The sequence below is a fragment of the Rhinatrema bivittatum genome, chromosome 11 (genome assembly GCF_901001135.1).
Source record: "Rhinatrema bivittatum chromosome 11, aRhiBiv1.1, whole genome shotgun sequence".
In the NCBI taxonomy this organism is placed as follows: Eukaryota; Metazoa; Chordata; class Amphibia; order Gymnophiona; family Rhinatrematidae; genus Rhinatrema; species Rhinatrema bivittatum.
The window spans coordinates 66,318,126-66,342,616 of NC_042625.1; the positions used below are offsets into that span (position 1 = coordinate 66,318,126).

General features: G+C 44.2%; 1 protein-coding gene across 1 annotated transcript; it reads left to right on the forward strand.

The window, feature by feature from the left end:
- Positions 1-23,045: 23,045 nt before the first annotated feature.
- On the forward strand, positions 23,046-24,268 carry LOC115100554 (prolactin-releasing peptide receptor-like). The gene has a single exon (XM_029619072.1). It carries the CDS (start codon positions 23,046-23,048, stop codon positions 24,156-24,158), a length of 1,113 nt encoding a protein of 370 aa, XP_029474932.1. The 3' UTR covers positions 24,159-24,268.
- Positions 24,269-24,491: the final 223 nt, after the last annotated feature.

The following is a 24,491-nucleotide window of genomic DNA, read 5'->3' on the forward strand; positions in this document are numbered from 1 at the left end:
TAGGATCCTATTTGTTTCGCCTGAATCAGGCTTCCTCAGGGAATATACCAATGATCATTTTTACTTCAAAGAACACCTTTACATATCTCTCCTAAAACCATTCTTCATTTTTTATATCACTTCCCATTCTTCTTAGATTTTATTCACTCCAACTTCTAATTTTTCTTTCACTTTCTTCCCTTATTCTTTTTACTTTGGTCTCTGTAAACACTCGATATTTTACCACCACCTACTTCTGATTCACCAACAGTATGCTTCTTTGCTGTTACTGCCACTCCTCCTATTACCCCCGTCCACGTGTCTTTTCACAAGTATCCAACTCCACTTTCAGTTCAAGAATTCCCTCATCTTATATCTCGTGTGGCTGTTAGCCGTTCGACCTGGAACGCCACTCCCCTTCTAAAAATGCCGCGCCAAGTAGAAAACACAGCACTCTTGGCCTCTTCCCCCCCCCCAAAGGAGGGTGGAACAACGGACTCGCAAGCCCCTTCTACTGGCTTGACACAAGGAGCGCCTAGGATTAAGGAGGGTTAGGTCCCATCTGAGGCCACCACCCCATGTTATCCAGCAAGGAACAATTACAGAAAAACTCCCATTAACCTTGTACTACACTTTTGCCTTGTGGACACCAGAGGGGCATCCCAATTTGGCAGTGGGAATGATAGCATCAACCTAGGCCCTTAAACATTATACCAGCACACCAGAGGAAGAGCTGACATCACTATTGGAGAACATAGCAGAGCTCCCCTGACTCCTTTGTAGCTCAAGATCGGCTGAAAACATCAGAACAGAAATCCATGAGTCAAGTGCCCCCTTGGAATCAATTGGAGTTGATACCAGGTGGGTCTGTACTTCAATGTTATGTTTGTTCATCGTAGAATCCAATAAAACAAGCACAAAAAGCGAAAAATCAAGCATTCAGGTCAGGAGCTCATACAACAGCATTGTACTAGTATGATGCAATATTTTAAGAAAGCAGCACCACCAGTGAAATACACACCTCAAAACAACTAGACCTGGGCAAGTATGCAGTCCAAGTGGAAATAACCCAATGTATAGGGATAAAACAAAGCTAAGGAAGCCAGAAAGATTTTAATCAGTCTGGTAAAGAAGAGTCCCAAGCTAGATGACCAGCAGACTGACCTTCCATCATAGTGCATCTTTTTAAGGCACAGGCTAATGAGCATGAGGATAGATAATTAAAGGAAAAAAGTCAGCTGTTAACTGCTGAAGGGATTCTGATCATTTTCTTTAAATTGCCCCTCATGCTCATTAGCCAACCTCTTTCCTGTACCTCTCTTCCTCACTGCCACTGCTGCTCTATCTGAAGAGGACCTTGTTATAGCAGCTGTTGCTGCTATAATGGACGCCATTACATGAGGCCAACTGCTGCTAACACACTCACTGTCGCGACATCCAAAGAGGCTCCCGCTATAGCAGACATCATGCGCGCGATGACATGACTGACATGTATTCAGCATTGGCGGGCTGGACAGAATGAAACATTTTGAAAGGTATGTAGGCCTAAAAATTGATGGTTGAACTAGTTTTGACCTGTGGGTCTTTAGCCCACCCCTGAGTAGCACTGTGAGCGGTGTATGGCTGGCCAGAGAAAAGACCCAGGCTAGACTCTCTTTTATCTTTCATTAACTTTTAGTAATAAAAAGAAAACCAGTTCTGTTTCCTAAGGACCTCTGCCCAGGGCCAGGATTCCTTGTGTAGGGTTTAAGGTGGACCGGGCCAAATTGCTGAAGCCGGTCCTTTGAGATGTTTTCTCCTGTATACCCCTTCGCATCCTCTTATGCTTATTCTCTGTAGAACGACAGGACATGACAGCAAATAAAACCCATAAAGCCCAGCCAAATCTCCTGCCAAGCTTTATAGACTCTTCCTGTTCCTCAGAGATCCCCTGTGCTTGTCCCATGCTTTCTTGAATTTCAATATTGTCCTTTTCTCCACCTCCACTAGGAGGCCATTCCATGCATCCCCACCATCCTTTCTGTAAAGAAATATTTCCTTAGATTATTCCTGAGTCTACTCCCTTTTGCCCTCGTCTCATGACCCCTTGTTCCGCAGCCTCCTTTCCACTGAAGGAGGCCTGTCTCCTGTGCATTTATTTCTTGGAGGAATTTAATTCTCTAACATATTTTCCCTTTCCCTCCTTTCCTCCAGGATAAGCATGTTTAAATCTTTGTCTGCCCCATATGCTTAATGATGAAAACCGCTGACCATTTTAGTAGCTGCCCTCTGGATGGATTCTATTCAGTTTATGCTCTTTTGAAGGTGCAGTCTCCAGAATTGTACACACTACGTCAAATGACGTCTTACCAGGGACTTATTCAGGGACGCTATAACCTTTTTCCTGCTGGATATTCCTCTCCCTATGCACCCAGGCATCAGATAGGGCAATATTTCCCAACTCTCTCCTGAGGGCACATCTAACCAGTTGGGTTTGCAGGATTGTCACAATGAATATACATGAGATAGATTTGCATACCCTGAGTCTCTAATGTATTCAGATCTATCTCCAGGGCCGGTACGTCCCATTAGGCGAACTAGGCGGTCGCCTCGGGCGCCAACAGCGCACAGGAGCCGCTTCCCCACCAGCTCCGGCCGTGCTTCTACTGACATGGCCTCTCCCGGAGAGAGCAAACTGGCAGCTGTCCCTGCTTTACTGGGGATGTATCGTGCGCGGCAGTGGCACTGGAGACCACAGGGGCTGGGGAGGTTGGGAAAGGGGAGGGTAACAACCAGCTAAAGTGCAGCAGGTTTCAGCCCAGGGGGGAGGCGCAAGGCAGACTGTTTGCCTAGGGCGCCTAATACCCTTGCACCAGCCCTGTCTATCTCATGCATATTCATTATGGGTATCCTGGAAACCTGACTGGTTAGGTGTGCCTCCAGGAGAGGGCTGGGAAATATTGAAAGGCCAAAGCAGAGAGATGCATTCAGCCCAACGCACCTTTCTGCCTGCACTTCTGTGCACAATATTTACTACCGCTGCAGCAAGGTCTTTGTGTGCAGAAAATGTGTGTCCCTAAAAGGGAGCACTGCTTAGTGCCTTCAGATAGAAATTTCATGCAAATGAGGGCATTAAGCAGTACTCTCCAAAGCAGGGAGACTATGTTTGACCAGCGCACCTTCTTTAGCGCTGGAAACCTAACCCCTGGTCAGAGCTGGCAATTAAAACCCTTAAAAAAAAAAAAAAGTGAAAAAAATCCACAACACTTACAGGCCGATGCAATACAGGTCGATCGGCCTAGCACAGAGCTCAACACGCATTTGGACACGATTGGTTAACACCCGATGTAATAAGGGGATTAGCGCGTCCAAAACACATGTCGAAACTTGCCCGTAGCTAATAGCACTCATCGCATGTACATGCCATGTAGTTGAGGCTATTAGCTATTAAGTCCTGATGCAGAAAATCGCTGCTCGGCAAACCCATCATTTTAATGCAATAAATTTAACACCAGCCCCAGAGCTGGAGTTAAGCATCAAAAATGAGTCAAAGGCACATGTAAAAAACAGAAATACTGCTCTTTTTTTGTTCCTCCTGTTTGCGATTCTAAAATAGTGCACTGGATACTAAGATAATCCACTGGAATTATACAGAGATACAAAGATAATTATACCAAGGAAATATACAGTGATACTAAAATAATCAACTGGAATTATACAGCGCTACTATGGCAATACAGGACATCAATGACAATGTGCCAGCTTTTCTCACCAGCCAAATTGCAGGGCCAGAAAATGGATGCTCATATTGAGCTCCCGTTTTCCTAACAGCCACACAGCCACTGCTCCCCTGGGTGCAAGATGATCAGCGCTAGGGACGCACAGTTCCCCCTAGCGTGTCCCTTTTAACGTGGCAGCTAATTAAAATATACCATTGCGCGTCCAGGTGAGGTGGAATTTCCATTTTACTGCTGCTGCCACTTAGCTGGATAAGTCAGTACTAGCAACTGCACCCGTTCTATGCCCGGGTGGTGAGCATTTTTATTGGCACATATTCTCTTGCATGGAAGTGTTAGCTGAAAAGGAAACCTTGCAGCTGCTGTTGTGACATGGCCGCTCTACGGCGTCGTTGAGCTTCAGCATGACGTGTTTTTTTTTTTTTTTGCTGCAATTTCTTCAGCAGTTGGTGGTTGCTGGCGTTTAGGAGGCATATTTCCTAGACTTCGTTGCTGGCTATCGGCGTTAGCTTCGCGTTGCTCTTGCAGCTGTTGTTGTGACATGGCCGCTCTATGGCATCTTTGAGCTTCAGCACTACGTAATTTTTTTGCTGCAATTTCTTCAGCAGTTGGTGGTTGCTGGCGGTTAGGAGGCATATTTGATCGTTGTTATGCTCAATACCACAGTTTTTGTAGTCGTGCGCCACCTACACCCGGAAAGTAAAACTCACACAGTCTGAGATCTGCCGAGAAGTAGCGCTGAATGACTGACATTCCCAAGTTGCAGGAAAGCTGACTCACCAATTGCTGGAAATGTATACGGATGGACGAACTACCCACGTTCCTGTACACAGTTGCGCCACGTTCCTCTCCTCAGCGGCATTGGTGTGCGGCACCTACACACAGAGCAGTGGTGGAGGTGTGGCCGGATGGAGGAGGCTCCTCTATCTGACACATTTCCTTTCTCAGTTGATTGTGAACCGACATGATGTGTCCTACGAATGCCGGTATATAAAAATGTTAAATAAATAAAATAAACATTACCAGGCGCGATGTACGTGCCTCCAAGGCGGCCAGGGAGCCGTCTGTGCCTGGGGAACATGGAAAACTCTATACCAATGACTGACCAAGCGAGCACTGATGGACACACTACCAAGCCCGATATATTATAGATTCATCTGGTATGGTTCCCCGCTAGTTAGTTGAATAATGGCTGCAATCTAGCTGCGATCTTTCCTGTCAAAATGTGTGTCGGCCTATGCCCAACACAATTTCACCATTGATGCATGTTTTCTGAACTCCTGATGCATTTGCAGAGCATTAGTTTACTGCATCAGGAGTTAAAAGAAAATTATAATCTGAGCATTAAAAATGTGCGTTGAAAACCAGCTCCCAGTTTCTCAATGCTCAGATTATTGCATCGCCCTGTGAGATAGCTGCTCTTCACTCCTGCCTCATTCCTCTCTGGCAATCTCTGCTTTTTAACCCTTTTAGTACCTGTCATGCAATGTGTACTCCATTTTTACCCTGGAACCTGAACAATAAACAGGATTTTCTTACATACTTTGGCACTCAAAATGCAGCCAAATACACAACTCGGTGAAACAGAGAGATACGGAAGGGATATAGAAATGCTTGCGGATGGTCTTTACTCCCTGCACTGAATGAGAGGGACATGATGGGAACACCTGGGGATAGTCAGATCCTGTAGCTGGAGTCTGTGTGATCCAAGATGCTGTAATGACTTTGTCAATGCTCAGCAGTCTTGAAGTGTGGCCCCTGTGAAGCAGGGGATTACATTTTTAGAGCATTCAAAAGCAAGCTTTTTGGACAGCTATAATTGTAATAGACATTGTAATAGGGAGGTCCAGAGCAATTGGAAAAGAAATTAGGAGTCACTGTTTTTGATACCATACTTTCCCAGCTTTAATCAAATGATTGCTATTTTGTTATTAGTTTATTTTGGGTTTGAAGTATTTTGTTAAGGTATGCAATTTTTATTTTGTATTGCATAATTTGTATTCCATAACTATTCTTTTTAAGTGTTGTGATCTGCTTTGTTCAAGTTCTATACTTGTAGCATGCAGAATATGAATATGTAAATTCAATTAAAGGCCATTCCCAGGCATGTCTAATCTCTCCTCGCTCACTGTAGCACAAGTTGCACAGGGTTAAAGGCTAGAAATGGAGTAGACATTGCATGGCAGGTACCAAAAGGGTTAAAAAGCAGTGATTGGCAGAGAGGAATGGGAGGTGGGGATGAGCAGCTACCTCAGCTGCTGTGTCCCTATCTGATGTTTCCAGAGGTAAAGCTGAAGCCTGCAGGGAGAAGCATTTTGTTATTGAGCACAGCAGTAAGGAGGTCCAGTCTGGCACTTGGAGAGCAGCTCCCATCACCTCGGCACCCTCTGCAGGTATAGTACAGCCACGATTTCAGTTACCTTGTTCTTACCAGGCAGCTGTCTGCTTTGGTGGCTTCATCGCAGCATTCCCTGCCCTCGCTCTCCTATTATCCTTCAAACTTTTTTTGCTTTATTTATTTATTTATTATTTTTAGGTCGAGGAGGTGCTTGGAGCCAGTGAGAGTGCACTGAACCACATTAGAAACGAAAGGAGGGCGCATCTATGGGATTAGTGTATTTAGTTGCCTGCAGAAATATAGCCAGGAGGGGAGACATTTATGGAGAAAAAGCATTCAGTCTGAATAAACTCCTTCCCCAAAGACAGAGAAAGATGAAGAGAGCTGCCTCCCCTGGAGCAGGCAATGCTATTATATGTCCAGTGCCGCCTCTTAGAGTAAAGGAGAGATTAGCTCATGTAGACTGAGACTATAAGAAAGAATGGGAGAACCATCCGAACAATGGGACTTGGGTAGATTTTTGCACAGCACACACTATATAATGAGGACAACGGAGATCCTCCTAATCTGTGTCAGAAATGTAGAGATACCTGCCACCTGGGATAGGACTCGCTGTTCCTTCCTCTAGCAATCTATTAGCAGGTTGTGTGTGCCATTCTGCCAGTATCTGCACTGCCCAGCAATCATTCATTGTAAGAAGCACTATAACAGCAGTTAAGTGGGTTGGGGAGGCTCAGGCAGCCAGGAGCCTGTACCTTGCATATATTGTAGAAATAATCCCCTCCTTCACTCAGTGCTAGCCTCATTCCTCAAATTCTCTCCCTCATTGATTTTATTCCTCATTCTTTGTGGTTTTTTTCCATTCAATAGTGTGACTTTTTTTTTGGTCAAGCAGTTTTCTTCTACTACTCTGGGCTACCATCTCAATGGGACCCAACCTCTCTTGGACAACCATGCCATAACTCTTCTCATTTCTATTTTTATAACTTTTCCTAGCCCAGCCATTGCAGTGATGGTCCTTGGCTGTAAGCCACAGATCAGAGCTGGCTCCAGAAACCAATACATGTGCGTCCTAGTTCCAGACAGTAGGTGTCACCACTGAGCAAGATTGGGAGTCCCTCCATCCTAGGGGCTATGAACGCTGCCTCCATAGCATCCCAGCCCCAGCAAGCCTGGAAAGCAGGGCTGGTGGAAGGGTATTAGGCACCCTAGGCAAACATTCAGCCTAGTGCCCTTCCTCTACCCCGACTTACCTATTAGCAGCAGCTTTAGCACAGGGCGTCCTCTTTTGGGAGTGCTGGTTCTGGCAGAGCATCCCTCCCTCCCTCCCTCTCTCTCTCTCCCTAGCACTTCTCACGTGCGCAGAGTTTTTCCAAGTGAGGAAAGGAGGGGAATCTCCCCAGGCCCTGAGAGCCGTTTCTACCCCCTACTGCCGCTAGGGATGCAAACTCCATCTTTCTCCCTCGTTCTCTCAGCTTCCATCTCTTCCTTTCTTTAATTAGTTATTTATCGCTATTCTTTTGAAAGTCCACCTTTTCCTAGGGTAAGGCACAAGGAAGATTACGTAGAAAGTGGGGTACAGCCAGCGCATGAATGATGCGTAAATGCAATTATGAGGTAGGTTGTGGGCGAGGGCCATCGAATGCGTGAACAATGCACACAGCGAGAGGAGTAAGTTGCGTGCAGATGATGAAAGATAACATCAGCAAGACGATAGAAGGGAATATCTTCACTTTGTACTCTTTCCCCGCTTATCTCGCATCCTTCAGTTCTCTCTCCTACCCTTCCATTACTTTTCTTTTTCTCTCCTCCCCTCCCTCCTTCCTTTACAACTTCCTTCATATGCCTTCCTATCCTTATCCTTTGCTGCCACCAACCCTCCATTTGTCTCTTCTTCAGCATTTTTCCTCCTGCCTCTTGAAAAGTGAGGCCTGCCAAGGGGGAGGGGTCTATCTATGAGGTGGGGGACACCTGGACAGGGATGACACAGAGAGAAAGAGGGGCACACCTGTGCCTGGGAGTAGGGGCTTATCTGAGAGGTGGGTACCCGAGGGGCACACACGAGAAGGGGCATACCTGAGAATTAGGGTTCACTTGGATGGGTGCCATGTTAAACCACTTGAATATGCCTAAATAAAGGCCAAAAAATAATATAGATCATCATACCTTTTTTTGTACTAACTTCTGTACTAATTTCTTGGCTTGTTTTCAGAAGCTAAGGCTCCCTTCCTCAAGTCGAAACAGAATGAGCAAATGACCTGATAAAAAGGGAGTGTACTTTTTTTTTTTTTTTGAGCTAATCAAGAAATGTATTAAGTTAGTACAATAAAAAGGAATTGCCTTTTATAATTTTGTTTGTTGACTTTTATTTCCAGGGTTTGTATGTATAATTATGTGTTGATGCTTTTGAGTGTTTATTTCTTGTGTCTTTTTCTCTCTCTTTTTTTTGTTTTACTTCTTTTGTGTTTTGTACTTCTTGTGGGAGAGGGTAGTGAGGGAAGTCTTGTTTGCTTTATGTGCTTGCTTTTTCTCTTTGCTTTATGCGCATGTGTTGCTGTTTGCTGGCAGACCTGCTAAGCATAGATGGAGCATGCATAGCTCTCCAGGGAATTCTAGGGTACAGAGTTCCTTCTGTGCTGTGGAAACCACAGCCCGTGATCCACTGCCCTATCTGAGCAGACCCAGCGTGCCACCATAACTAACCAAGCAGTTCTCGCTTGCAGCAGGTGCAGTACCTGCAGACACTGAGCAGCCACTGCCACCTGCCACCATTATGGAAGAAGGCTGTCATCAAGGAACAGCTGTGTTAATACCAAAGACGATGAAGAGAGCGCCCCACCAACAACTCTGAATGGGAGGGGACCTGCTGCTGCTGAACAGAGAGGGAGAGAAAACTGTACCAGAGAACCCACAGCCTCTGCAGAATGAGGGAGGGAGAGCAATGCAGCAGGAGGCCACCATTATCTTCCCCTCCCTCCATGGCCGGTAGAAAGGAGGATGTTGATGCTGGCTGGGGGGGGGGGGGGCGGGGAGAAGGAGAATATACTCGAGCTGGCTTGGTGGGAAAGAAGAGGAGATACTGCTGGTGGCTGGAGGGTTATGGGAGAGCCCGGTGGTTGCTGCAGGAGGGAAACAGAGCAGGAAATACTGGTGATGGCTGGGGAGGGGGCGCATAGTGAGATATTCTGTCATGGCCATGACAGGGGCGAACAGAGGGGGAGGTAATGGTGGTGGTGGGGGGGGGGGGTGGTGGTGTCCCTAGACAGAGCAGGAGCTAGTGGTGGGCATGGGAGGGAAAGAAAGAGCTATATTAGTGCTGGCAGAGGGGAGAACATGGGGAGAACCTGGTGGTGATTATGGGGTGGAGACAGAGAGGGAGATAATGTTGCCCGTCATGAATGGGAGGACAGAGAGGGGGATAATGAGCGGGGATGGGACAGAAGGGGGATGTTGATGCTGGGCAGGGATGAGGTAATATTACTACTACTACTACTACTACTATTATTTATCATTTTTACATTTCTACTAGACATTCACAGCATTGTACAAATACATACAGTATGAGAGGCATTCCCTTCTCCATGGAGCTTACAATCTAGTCAAGACAAATGTACAGTACATGACAAATGAGAATCAATGTCAAAAAGGTGAGTTTTTAGATTGGATTTGAATGTGGCTTAAGTTGGAACAATGATACATTGATTTTGGGTATCTGTTCCAGGTATATGGCAGAGCTTGATGGAAGTTAGAGAGTTGGGAATTAGCAGTGAAAAAGAAGGGCACAGCAACTTGCTCGATGAACAGAGTTCACAAGGGTGTAGGGAGAGAGAAGAGCTGCAGAGTGAAAGCATTTATAGGCAAGTAAGAGAAGCCTGAACTGTATGCAGAAGCCGACAGGGAGCCAACATAACTTGAGCAGATAAAGGGAGGTGCTGGCTGTGGGGTGAGGACAGGGAGAGAGATTAGGAGGGGTGAGAGAAGGGGGATGAGAAAGAGAGAAAGGGTGCTGGGTAGGAAGAAGAAAGAAAGAGAGGGATAGTGGCAGAGAAGGTATCAGGGCAGAGCCTGAGAGGAAGATGATGGATTGGGGGAGAAGGGATAACCAGCTTTGTAGTACAGAGGCTGAAGATCCCCCAGGGAAGAGGAGATGATGTGGATCCCAAAAAAGAGGAGAGAGGGCCCTGTGAATGATGCAGCTGCACAAAGCACTGCCATTTTAGGTGTGTCACTCAGGTGGAGGAGAGGGTACCTCCTCACTTGCACAGGGTGCCGCCCCATCACACAGCACCACCAGGGCTAGGTTGGCCCTGCTTTCGCCTTTCCTCCTTACTGGCAAGAGGAGAGCACCTCTTACACAAGTCCAGCTCCTCTGCCAAATTCAGTCTTGTGCTTGGACATGGGAGGCCCTGCCATTTCACCAGCCCTCCTGCCAAGTGCGCTCTAAGGGGTAGATTTTAAAAGCTTGAGTGCGGGCGTACATGTGCGCGCACTACCCGGTGCGCGCACATGTACGCCCGATTTTATAACATGCGTGTGCAGGCGCGCGCATGTTATAAAATCCAGGGTTGGCGCGCGCAAGGGTTGCATAATATCAAAGTAAATTCAGAGAATTCGCAGGGCTAAAAATTAACCAGGATAAATCTGAAGCTCTTCCTTTGTGTTTAGAAGAACTTCACCTCCAATACTGTAGCTTTCCCTTGGATTTTTGCATTCTAAATGATTTACTTTTCATTTTTTAGCATTAAATCTTAGCTGCTGGACCTTAGAACATTCTTTGAGCTTTGCTAGATCCCACCTCATGTTTTCTACCCCTTTCCTGTTTGTCCACTCTTACAGATTTTGGAATCATTGGCAAAAAGACAAACCTTTCCCGACAATCCTTCTATTATGTTGCTCACAAAAATGTTGAAAAGGGTTGAATTTGCCCTTAAAAATGTAAAGCCTAGGGCTAAGCTCTGGAAGTTCCCACATCATTTAAACTCAGATCCCCACTTTCAGAATTACATTACAACAAAATGGGGCACATAGGCAGGATCTTTTCCTATTTTGAGAAACAGCCAGAGCAGTACTATGTAGGGAAATTATAGCAGATTTGATAAAGAAACAAAAGGCCATCAATAGCAGCATTCTATCTCTAGAAAAAAAAGCTAAGACAAGATAAAAAGAATGTTAAGGAATCCATCCCTCATTACAGAGAAATCTTTGTGGCTACTCAAACCCAATAACAAACATTGTTGCATCAAAGAACACTTTCCTCTTTGCAAAATACTAAGCAGAAATTGTATAGGTATGGCAGTAAAGTGGGAAGAACCTTTAGCCAGAGTTGTGTGTTCGCATGAAGGCTCAAAATATATTCCTGTAATATGAGATAAGGAAGGTCTTAGACACAGTTCAATAAAGCAAATAGGAACAATCTTCCAAAACTTTTACTCAAACCTACAATATATTGCAAAGGTCAGGAAGATTCAGTGACTAGAGATTCTTTCTTTGATAAGATTTCTGTTTCTGTCAAAATTAAATTAATTCCTTTACATTAGCAGAAATTAGAAAAGTCATTGTAGAATTGAAACCCTTAATCTCCTGGACCTGATGGGTTCACTTCAGAATTCTACAGCTTACTAACAGTTTATCCTGGTGATCTCCTACTTCAGATATTTAAGGAAGTAGTGAGCAAAGGCCTCTTCCCTTTGTCCTCTAAGAATGGAATGTTGTAATCATTGTGATCCTTAAACTGACTAGAGATGTGCATCGTTTTTTGTGTTCGTGTCGTTCTTCGTTTTTCGGCCACCATGGAAAATGTCGTTATTTTTCGGTTCGGGTCTTTTTTTTCGCGAAAAATCGATTTTTAGTTAGTGCGCGCTAACTCCCAGTTAGTGCGCGCTAACTCCCCGTTAGTGCGCGCTAACTCCTGTTAGTGCGCACTAACAAAAACCGTTAGATTTTGTTAGTTTTTGTTACTTTTTGTTTTTGTTAGTGCGCACTAACAGGACTTAGCGCGCACTAACAGGGAGTTAGCGCGCACTAACTCCCGTTAGTGCGCACTAACCGGAAAAACGAATTTTTGCGAAAAAACAGGAAAATCCTGATTTTTTTTGGGCTCCCTGAAACATGCCGAATTGGACAATTTCGTTGCAATTTTCCAATTCGGCAAAAACGAATGCACATCTCTAAAACTGACAGAGACCCAGAGAATCCTGAATCCTAAATTAATGCCCTCCCTGATCTCTGCCGAAAAAATAGGATTTATACCAGGCAGACATGCCACAAGAAGTGTGTACAAAATCTTTGCTGCAATTGATACCTCAAAACAGCTGGATTTAGATTACCTGTTAATTAGCATGGAGGCAGAGAAGGCATTTGATAGAGTGCTCTGGTCATACCTAACATTTATACTGAAGAAATTTGGGTTCAAGGAATAATTATGGAGTGCACTCTATTAATGACCCATGTGCGGCTATGCTTACTAATAGTAGACTCTCTGCAAGGTACCCACTTGCTTGGGATACCAGGCAGGGATGCCTCATATCCCCTATATTCTTCATCCTCAGCTTAGAGCCATTGGCGAGTAGAATTAAAAATGAAATGGAAACAAAAGGTAACCCTGTAGCTAGGGTAGAAATGAAAATCGCTCTCTTTGTAGATATTTTATTGTGTCTTGGAGAACCACAAAGCTCCTTAATGGTTACTATGAATGTATTCGAAAATTTCAGTAAATTCTCAGAATTGAAAATTAACTGATAAATGTGAGGCATTGGATATTGGAGGAGAGCTGAGAATGAAGTGACAAGGTTTTGTCTTTGTCATCTCTAGCAAATACCTAGGTGTGATTATTCAAAGGGATTTGACTAATTTCTTTGTAGCTAATATCAAGCCCCTAATTGGTACTATAGTCAGATTACTATTGAGTTGGCAAACCCTCCCAATTTCTCTCACTGACTGGGTTCATCTTGTCAAAATCTTTTGCTTCCTAAATAGGTCTGCTCCTATAAATGATCCCCTTGGACTTCTGTAAAGAAGATATTAAAAGTATGAACAGAGCCCTCTCACATTTCATATGGAAAGCGAAGAAAGCTAGAGTTCCCCTTCAGAGGCCGACTCTTTCGAAGAATGATAGGGGCTTAGGTTTGCCAAATTTGCAAAAGTATAATGTGGCAGGTCTAAGTAATGGAGATGTGTATACACCAATAGAGTTAGAATAGCAAATTGCTCTTCCTTTGAATCTGAAATTTTTATTGCAAGCCAAACTAAATTCCCTTCCTAAAGATATTAAAATATATTTATTGATTTGGCTGGTTAGATGGTTGCAAGGAAAATGTTACAGATCTTCACCACCTGCCCAATGCTGTTCGCTTTGACCAACAAGGCAGATTTTCAACCTGGATCCCAAGTTAAAGCATTTAGTAGTTGGGAAGATGCAGGCCTGAGATCCTTAACAGATTTCTTTATCCAGGTGGGAAATACAAGGTGTTCTTTCCAACAACTGAAGGAAAAATGTAATCTTAACAATAAGGATTTCTTTGTCTTCTTGCAAGCATGCATTACATTGAAGGACCCTACCTGTCTAACGCTATCATGGTTTGATTTTCTGATGTCCTCTTCTCTGAATAACATTTCTATCTCTAAGTTTTAAAAGCACCAATCAGATAGCTGGTCAAATCAGACTTATGAAGCACTCCTTGCCAAATGGCAGAATGATCTGAGCTCAGAAGTGTCTTTGGAGACCATTGAGAGAGGTTTAATGAGAATCGAGGAAATTACTGAAAATGTCAATGTTAGGGAAGTACAATATAGAATATTAAAAAGGATTTGCATGTACCCAGTCTGGGCACAGATAGCAGGCATAACATCTTCAGATAAATGTTGTAAATGTCAGACAGAGCCTGGCATGTTGTTACACTGCACATGGAGCTGTACAAACATAGCTACATTTTGGAGCAAAGTCCTATGTTCACCAAGTATTATGATGGGGTAGGAAATTAGACCAGATGCCAAGTTCATTATCTTAGATAACTATTCTGCTGCCATCACCTCAAACGTTTTTAGTTGGGAAAAACTGCGCAAGGAGTGAGGGCAAGACTGACTGCTGGTGAGACTTAAACCTGTCTCCCACCCCCTAACGTCATTTACATCTGATGGGCTGTGCCTATTTAAAGAGCCGCACAGCTGAGGAGAGTCTGAAGCCTTCTTTGGAGAGCCACGCCGCAAGGAGTGAGAGCAAGAGGGACTTGACTGCTGGTGAGCTTTAAACCTGTCTCCCACCCCCTGATGTCATTTACATCCAACAAGCTGTACCTATTTAAAGAGCTGCACAGCCGCTGGCATGCTGCTGAAGCCGCGCGCCAAAGGGGCGCACGCCCCTGGGGAAGATTTTGCAGAAAAGTTTTTTCTACGGTAATTGATGGGGAAAAAAAGGAAAATGAGGCCAGCGACATCTATACCTGTGGCTAAAGAGTTGAAGGGCCCTATGGACACCCATTTGGTTCATAGGGTGAGTCAAACTTTGAGAGAGGCTATACAAGATCTATCCTTCTCATCTGGAGTTAGTGCAAGTCCCACCCAAGATAGATATCCAGTGAAGATCGTAAAAATGTGGGGGTAAGTGTTACAGATACTCCCAACGTTAAGGAACTGCCAACAGCTATTATATCAAATATATACTATATATCGAAATATAAGAGAGATGATAAAGCAATGGAGGGTGGGATGGATGTAATGATAGAGAACAGTCCTAACCTAACAATGTTTCTTGAGGCCTCAGTGGATGATATTACGAGAGCCACCTTGATAGTGGCATTTGGGTTAGAACAATAATGACATGTAGTCCAAAGTTACTTGATTTCTTTCTCTTTCTCATTGTAAATGATATTTGAAATTTAATAAATTATTTAAAAAAACCTATTAAAAAAAACCCCCAAAAAACTGCTTTATGATGAAGTAGCTAGAGGATATTTCCCAAGATGTGATTTTGTGGAGGATCCATATGTGCCATTTGATGACTATAGAACACATTTCTGGCAAGCAGAATGGAAAGGCAACAATACAGACCTTCTTCTCAATCTGAAACCCCTACATCAGATCTCGGACTCCACTGATTCACAAGTATATTAGGTTAATTTTAAATGCTTAAGCTTTCAGAAATACAGCAGGGCTCTCTGAAATTCATTCTACCTGCATGCAACCCATATCATTTTCTCTTGTAGGTGGCAAGTACCTAAATGAACCAGTGAAATGCCATGGAAACCAGATTACCCAAATATATAGTGTGCCCAAAAGGGTTTGGGGGGGGGGGGGGGGGGGAGTTGATGCACACAATTATATATCTGTTATAAATCCATTTCTAACTATATTTTAGGTGGTCTTTTGGGAGAACTTGGTCTACAATAACATAGCTATTGTTACAATTGTTTGCGTGTTGGTTGCACATTAGAATATAATCTTAAAGGATAACATGCTATTGAGAAATTCAAGTTTAGTGTACCAGAATTAGAAACCACTAGATTTGTTCTGCTGGATTTTCACAGCTATTGATATTTATTATTATGTATTCTTCAAATATGACAAATACAATACAAACATTTAAACATAAAATACCATTAGTTATTCTGCCCCTGGCACTGCATGCAAATCAAATAATGCAGTTTGCCTCATAATCGCAAGCCATGTGATTTGATTCGAACTTAGCTACAAGTCAGGAGTTATAGTTAACTTCCCCTGGGAACATTGGGACGCTAATGCACTTCCTGATGTCCGGGATCATGTCTTAAAGGGGCTGATCAGCTCCAACTAATACCCCCCTAAAAATGTGCCCATTTCCTTAGGGGGTTCTCCAGAAACCCCATTCCACTTCACCATCTCTGGAAGTGGCCAAAGCTCCCCCCCAAAAGTTTTCATTTAGACAAACTCCCAGGTACGGGCCCTGCTCCATACCCCAACCCCCCCTTTTGTTAAAAAAAAAAAGCCACCTCCAGATGCTAACCCATCCTTCTGACATCCCCCCCCCCCCCCAGGGCTTACCAAATTTGCCCTGGTGGTCCAGTGGGGTCATGGAGCATTCCCTAGGATCTGGACCCTGAGGTAAACATTTTCCAAAATGGCACTGGTTGGCTGCTAGCTAGCCTTTGCCCTTAGCATGCCAGTGCCATTTTGGAAAATGACCACCACCAGCTCTCGAGACTAGAAGCCATTCTGGCCCCCACTAGACCACCAGGTCAAATTTGATACGTTCAGGGGGTCAGGAGAGTGGGCTAGTGTAAAGGGGTTATTTTTGAACAGTGGAGGTGTTGTGGATGGGGCTTACACCTAGAGATTTGTCTAAACGAAAACATTTTGGGGGAAAATGTGGCCAGCTCCAAGGGGGGTAGAGTGGTGGGATGTTGGTCTCTGGAGACCTCTGGGGTTTTTGACACATTTTTTGGGGGTGTTAGGGCTGATCAGTCTCGTTAAGGCATGGTGGCTCCACAATTCTGGAGCCACCATTGCGTGGTATTGGCAGAGGCAGAAAAGTCACTCTATTTTTCCTAGCACTGTTGTAAAGCTGGAGAAAATACCATGGGGCTTCCTCTCTAGGAAAAATACTGTGGCTTAGTAAATAAGACCTTTAGGTTGCTCTAAAAGGAGAATTTGATTAGGAGGTAAATAGTCTAGGATAATAATGATATCTCAATGTCTGGGTTCCAGCATTTTTGTGTATTGACTCCCATAAGAAAAACAAAATCTAATATATGGCCCTCCTCATCAGTTGGAGCTGTGATTATCTGTGTGAGTCCTAGTGCTAACACAGTGGATAAGAGTGGTATTGGATGTTGCGTTGTTTAGGCTGAAATCACCCATAACTACTACTCTCAGGATACTTCAGTGATGAGTTCAAGGTGCTCTTGAAGAGAGAACATGCTGTTGTGGAAGACTCTATAGATAAGCATCATGTTCCGAAGGGGTATATTCTTACATCTTTAGTGCAATGTATCCAAATGGGTTTGTTTTGCATGCATTTGATAGGAATGGACGTTCATTCCTAAATCAGAATATGTTGGCATTCATCTCAGTCTCTGGAATCTAGTAGTGTTCTTATAGTGTGGCAGATGCCTTCGTTGGAGTACATAGGATGTAGGTGTAAGGAACCACTGGTTTTCTTACCAGAAGGAACGTACTGACAAGCATGGGGAGATTCAAAGAGAGTGATAGAGAAAAGAGGTTTGCATTTTACTTCCCCATGTGGGAACCACAGATGGACTGTTCTAGCTGTTTATCCTCCTCAAACACCAATCCTTGTGGATTTTAGCTAGGCTTTCCAGAAGGCAAGAGCTATTTGTCTCCTGTTCTTTATTTTTTCTAATTTATCCTCTAAAGATTGTATATTTTCCCTTTTGGCGGGTCAGCTGTTCAACCTGCCCTACTTGCAGCTGTTTTACTCCTTTTAATCCATTTTTTGGAGACTTCAGTTTGTGAGACTCTTTTGTCTGAATGGCGCACAGAGGATTGGGGCATCCTTGTGTATGGTTAATTCAAGAGAAGGGAAGATTCAGACTGTGCGCTATAACTTCTCTAGGGTTTGGACCCGGCTGTGACCGGATACAAGGAAGCTCCAAGCTTCAATTGTTTTTTTCTGCCAGTAACTATCTCCTTATTTGGAGGCAAGGAAGTTTTTTTCCACCTTTCCTGTCTCTTGTTCATTTTCCGTTTTGGAGTCAAAGATGATTGTTTTTTGCACCTGAAGTTGAGTGCCCTTGGGACCAGGTATTCAGTTTCCATTATATTGAGAAGAGGTGTCTTTCACATAGAGCCTGAGAAGTAAAGGTTTTTTTCATCTAAGAAGTGGAGTCCTGTCCCTGGCAGAGGGAAGGAGCTGAAGGTATTATATTAAGGACTGACTGAAGTGAGAGGCATTGAAGGGAGAATGCCCATGAGATACAGTAATTAAGAAGGCTTCAAGATAGGTATGAGAATTGCGACTTACGTTCTGATAAAGCATTGGGAATTTATTCTAACCACTCCACAGTGGAGAGAAAGCAGTGATACAACTGGGAATTAAAAGGAGGATTGAACTATCTTCAATCTGAATAACTGGAGTAACTGGGAAGAGAAAGAGATCAAGTGTTGTGTGCTTCCAAAGGAATTCAGAGACTTTGCTAGCAGATTGAGGTCAGGATTTTATTATCTTTCTGCTGTCCTATTATTTGACTTTATTTAAATGCTAAATTGAGTGCTGTAAATATTCTTCTATCATCAAATCAACTATCAGTAAAGAAGTTGGAAGTTGAAGAGTCCTAACCTCTTTAGCCTTTCTTCACAGGGGAATCATTCCATCCCCTTTATCATTTTGGTTGCGCTTCTCTGTACTTTTTCAAATTCTGCTTCTCCTTGCGCTTTTTGGATATAAAAGACTGTGATTATTGTTTGTGCTGTTTACAAGGATGGAAAGAAGCTTCTAGTGAGATTACTGCAAAAGGGCCTTGGAGCTATTGTTCCCCCTTAATTGCTAATGGTAGAGAAGGTGAGCAGAAAGGGTCTATCTCTCTTTTCTATGTGCCTCTGGGTCCCAGTTAAAGGATCCGTCCTGCACAGGGGTTATGTAAGATGTACAGTCAATATATCACCTTGCATGTGAACTTTCTTTTTAATCAGGCCAGTGGTGTGCATCACAATTGAGACTATTTCTGAATCTTTCTGCCACATTTTTGTGGTCTCGATTGCATTCCTAAGTACTTAAGGGTCTTATCACTCTCCATCTGTTCCACAGAATAGCTGCTTGGGTACTGACACTTTTATCAGCAATGCCATTTTTGTGGGGTTTTTTTATTAGTTGGAATGGCGGTGTCCCGGGTAATTAGAACTTCTTCATTCTCTATAATTTTCTCTGGGTCATGATCGCAGTGTTATAATATTTATACATTTTCAGTGGACGAGCCTCGCCAGCTTGTTGTGCCTTTCTGTATAAAGGCCTTCTGACATCAGCAATGAGATGCATAACCATTTCTAGTTCTGTTTTACCGAATCTGCATTTGTCTTTTTTTTTTACTCTTTCTGTGCTGCCTGTGAACCATCTTGTCCACAGTGCACTATCCTGTGCTGCAAGAGCAGTTGTGCTGTTCTTCTCACAGTTAGGAGGTGCTTTGAAGTTGTATTTGTGATGAAAGAAGAGGGGAGGCAGGAGATAATGAGTAAAGGGCAGCCTGCTGCATGGGCTCTTCTATTAATGGAGGCTCTCGATGGTGCTGAGGTGGGTGCCTCACAGCTACTTTGCTTTAATGCATGGTGGGGAGCCTTCCTTCAGTCCATGATAGCAGCAAACAGAGCTAGGACTAAGCTCGGGGAGCGGGGAAAGCTTTACATATGACTTATTTACAGTGGTTTCTGAAAGCTTCCAGCACAGAAATGAGTCATTCTGAGAGAAACCAGCCTCTTTCCATCCAGATCTTCCATCTTTCTGCAGCTTTTGTTAGTTATTACTTAGTAAACTGAGCAAATATTTCCAGTTTTTGAAACTTTGTATTTAACCAATTGCATACAATCACAACTGTGTGCACAGGCAATGCCAACCAACTTCTGAGCAAATAAAGAACATAAGAAAAGCAACAAAAAATAAAAATGATATATTATAAACAGTCTGGGATGCTTCATAAAATCTCCAAAAACATTCCCACATAACATCATATTTGGATTGCCGACCCATCAAGGAATATCATGTTTTTTTCAATATCCACCTTATGTTTGTATTCTGCCATAATTACTAGGGTTACAATAGAGACATAACCCCAAAGCCCTTGAAAGGTGAAAGAGAGAATCTATAATGTCAGAAATGTATTGTGTCACAGCCTTCCCACCTCATATGTAGGTATGCCCCTAATCCCCCCCACCGCTTCCAACAGCTGGGGCTCACTCCCTAGGAACATAAAAACATAAGATATGCCAAAGGTCCATCAAGCCCAGTGTCCTGTTTCCAACAGCGGCCAATCCAGGTCACAAGTACCTGCCTGGCAGGATCCCAAGGGGTAGACAGATTCCTTAGTAATGGTTAATGGACATTTCCTCCAGAAATTTGTCCATACCTTTTTAAAATGCAGCTAAACTAATAGGGGCGGATTTTAAGAGCCCTGCTCGCGTAAATCCGCCCAAAACCGGGCGGATTTACGCGAGCAGGGCCCTGCGCGCCGGGAAGCCTATTTTACATAGGCCTCCCGGCGCGCGCAGAGCCCCGGGACTCGCGTACGTCCCGGGGTTCTCGGAGGGGGGCGTGTCGGGGGCGTGTCGGGGGGCGGGCCCGGTCGTCGCGGCGTTTCGGGGGCGTGTCGGCAGCGTTTTGGGGGCGGGTACGGGGGCGTTGCTACGGCCCGGGGGCGTGGCCGCGCCCTCCGTACCCGCCCCCAGGTCGCGGCCCGGCGCGCAGGAGGTCCGCTGGCGCGCGGGGATTTACGCCTCCCGGAGGGAGGCGTAAATCCCCCGACAAAGGTAAGGGGGGGGTTTAGACAGGGCCGGGCGGGTGGGTAAGGGAGGGGAAGGTGAGGGGAGGGCAAAGGAAAGTTCCCTCCGAGGCCGCTCCGATTTCGGAGCGGCCTTGGAGGGAACGGGGTAGGCTGCGCGGCTCGGCGCGCGCCGGCTATACAAAATTCATAGCCTTGCGCGCGCCGATCCAGGATTTTAGTGGATACGCGCGGCTCCGCGCGTATCTACTAAAATCCAGCGTACTTTTGTTTGCGCCTGGAGCGCAAACAAAAGTAGGCTGTTCGCGCTCGTCTGAAAATCTACCCCATAGCTTTTACCACATCCTCTGACAACGAATTCCAGAGCTTAAATATGCATTGAGTAAAAAAATATTTTCTCTTATTAATTTTAAATGTATTATCTAGTGACGTCACTGAGTGTCATCTGGTCTTTGCACTTTTTGAAAGAATAAACAATTGATTAATGTTTACTTGTTCTATTCCACTCATTATTTTATAGACCTCTATTGTATTTCCCCTCAGCCGTCTCCTCTCCAAGTTGAGGAGCCCTACCCTCTTTAGCCTTTCTTCATAGGGGAATCATTCCATCCCCTTTATCATTTTGGTCGCCCTTCTCTGTACTTTTTCTAATTCTGCTATATCATTTTTGAGATGTGGTGATCAGAACTGCACACAGTACTCGAGATGAAGACACATCATGGAGCGATACAGAGGCATTATGACATTCTCTGTTTTATTCTCCATTCCTTTCTTACTAATCCCTAACATTCTGTTTGCTTTCTTGGCTGCTGCTGCACACTGAGCACAAGATTTCAACGTATTTTCAGCAATGCTATGTTGAAAATACATGCCGCATTTCTTTTAGATATGTGAACATGTTGGGTTGATTTAAGCACATTTTATATAGTGTGCACAGATTTGCGCACACGAAAGAAAATACGTGTGATTGCTTGTGCACACCCATTTACGTGCATTCATCGGTGCGCTATGGCTTGTATTAAAGTTATCCTCCTTGTGTATTGTTTACTGTGTGAATGCATATTCTGACGGCATCCTGTTTTCACTCCTGTAATATTGAAGACTGTATGGTACTAAATTAAGCATTTCTTTTCTGATGACGCTCAGGAAAAGGAAATTACAGCGGGTGAAAAGCCAGAGGAGTGCTCGCAAAGGTGGAAGCATCCTGATCTATGTTTGGATGAAGGACAGAATTGAGAAGTAGGGAAGATCTCTTGGCTCTGTGTGGGGCCTCTGCTAGACCTCACCTGAAGGATGAAGTAGAGTTCTAGGCTTCTCACATTTGGGTGGATATGTAAAAATATAAAAGTTGCAGAAAAGTGTGATTAAGCTAATTCGGGGTAATTTTTAAGGGCACTTACATGCATAAAACCCAGTTTTAAGCGTGCAAGTGTTTCTTTGAAAATAGCCTCCATGTGTGTGCATATAAATATCCATGCAAAACACAAATTTCACATGTACTTTTACACACGTATTAAATAGTTGTGGGGGGAGGGGGGGTAAGAGTTTCGAGAGTATGAATGTAAATCCACATGTGCAAAGTTACTCTCGAGCAGCTGTAACTTTGTGTGTGTGTGTGTATGCCCCATGGGGTTTCACTGACATCTGATAATTTTCAAAGCAAGTTTATGCCCAAAACTCCACTTTGAAAATTCTGTCTGAAGTCTGAAAAAGTACCTTAGGCCGTGTGGGCTGTTACTTTGAAAGTTATCCTCCCCAGATGGATGGAGAGGATGCCCTGTTCACTTCCCAAGGAGAGGCTTGGGAATAGCAAGCAGTAAAAACTGTAAGACATTGTCACTGACTGTAAATCTTCAGTCCACAAGCAAGAGATTATCAGACACCGTGCAATGGTAAGAACAGCTTTAACGCTGCCAACTCTTCCACCACTCACACTCCAGCATTCACTTCAACATAATCACTAATACCTCTTACCCCCAGGCGGAGAACTTCCGTCTCAAACATTGCCATCTAGCACAGCCTGTGACACTCCCACACTGAGACCCTCCCATCTTCATACCCTTCCAGCACTACCTCTTATGCCCCCATCTTCACTATCCATCCAGCGCGCCCTGTGACACTCGCACAATGAGACCCCCAAGCTTCACGCTGCCATTCAGCACTCTCTGTGATATGCCCACAATAACGCTCCCCAGCCTTACAGATTACACAGTGCTTTAATTTGGGGGGGCTACAAACAGGGATCCACAATGGTTTTCAGAACATCCACAATGAATATGCATGAGATAGATTTACTGGTGCTGCCTCTATTCTATGCAGATCTATCTCTGGCTTATTCATAGTGTACACTCTGAAAATCAGGCCTGTTTTTAGACTGCAGGTGGCAACCCCTTCTCTACTTAATGAAACCGTACTGTGAACCCTTCCAAAAAGATTGATCTTTATACACTAACAAATGTTCTCTTTTAACCTAACAAAGCATGTGCTCATGTAACAATGGAAGAGTGCTTCCACTAGACCAGAAATGTCTACCAGTGTACAATGATGTAGCATAACCTAGTAATACCTTTACATTTTTTGTAGATTTTCTAAGGTATGCAGACTACTTCAGAACTCCACATGGAATCGAACATCAGTGCCAGTAACGGGAGTATCCCTTTGGATATGTTTGCAGGGCATCAGCTGCTGCTTCAGTTCAAGCTGTTCTTCATCCCACTCTACTGCCTCTTATTCCTAGTGGCATGCCTGGGGAACATCTTCCTGGTAGTGTGTATCTTTGCTGACAAGCAGCTCCACAATGCGACCAACTTCTTCATTGGGAACCTTTCCATAGGTGACCTCCTTATGTGCCTCACCTGCGTGCCACTGACTGTGTCCTATGCCTTTGAGCTCAGAGGATGGCTCTTTGGCCGCTTCATGTGCCATGTTGTATCTCTGATGCAAGCAACCACCGTCTACGTCTCTGTCTTGTCTCTCACTGCAATCGCCATTGATCGCTACATTGTGGTGGCATATCCCATTCGTAGGCGGATTACTCTTCGCTGTTGCAGTCTGATTGTTCTGGTCATTTGGGTGGTGTCCCTAGCATTAGCTGCTCCACCCTCTATCTACACAGGGTATCTTGATCTTAACAGCATTGGGCATGACATCATCATCTGTGAGGAGTTCTGGCAAGGGATGGAGAAGCAGAGACTTGCATACTCCTGCATGATGTTGCTGATATCATACATGATTCCGCTGTTTGCGGTCACCATCTCCTACTGCGCAATCACTATCCACCTTCACAAAAGGAATGTTCCTGGAGCAGCCAACCAGAACCAGGCCAAGTGGAACAAGAGGAAAAGGAAAGCCTTTGTTCTTCTGGTCATTTCTATCTTGGCCTTTGCCATATGTTGGATGCCCCTGCAGATCCTCAACCTGATCTGTGATTTGGACAGTGATTTCACCATCATCAACAAAAGATACATCAATGTCATTCAGCTATTCTGCCATTTCATAGCCATGAGCTCTACCTGCTACAACCCTTTTATCTATGCATCTCTTCACCAGAAATTCAGATTCCACTTAAAGAGCTATTTCAGGCAGAAGAAAAAGCAAAATGTCCTGCTGTCCTCCAAATCCCCCCGTATCAGCACTTGTCTGAGCCTCATCTCTGACACATCCAGGAATGAAAGAGATGTTGAATCCTTCAGAGTTAACACCATGTAGAAGTTCTGGGAGAGCTTAATAAAGTGACTTCCTTATGTCTATGAAGCTTAATTCTGCAGTAGGCTATTTTAGCCTACCCACCTCACTGTGAGGATTGAATATCAGGACAACCTAAGAACCTACAAGGGACAAAAGACATGGATTCTTCCACCATGGTTGACTATTCTGATTGATGTTATATTACCACATTTTCTAAATATTACATGTGTGCTTTGTTTATGATTTTCACAGGTCTAAAAGCTTTCATAGTGGTTTCTAACATGCAGCAATTGATAGCAGAAGATACTTAAGCATCTTTTTGTGAAGTTTGAACATGTGAAATGTGCAAGAATG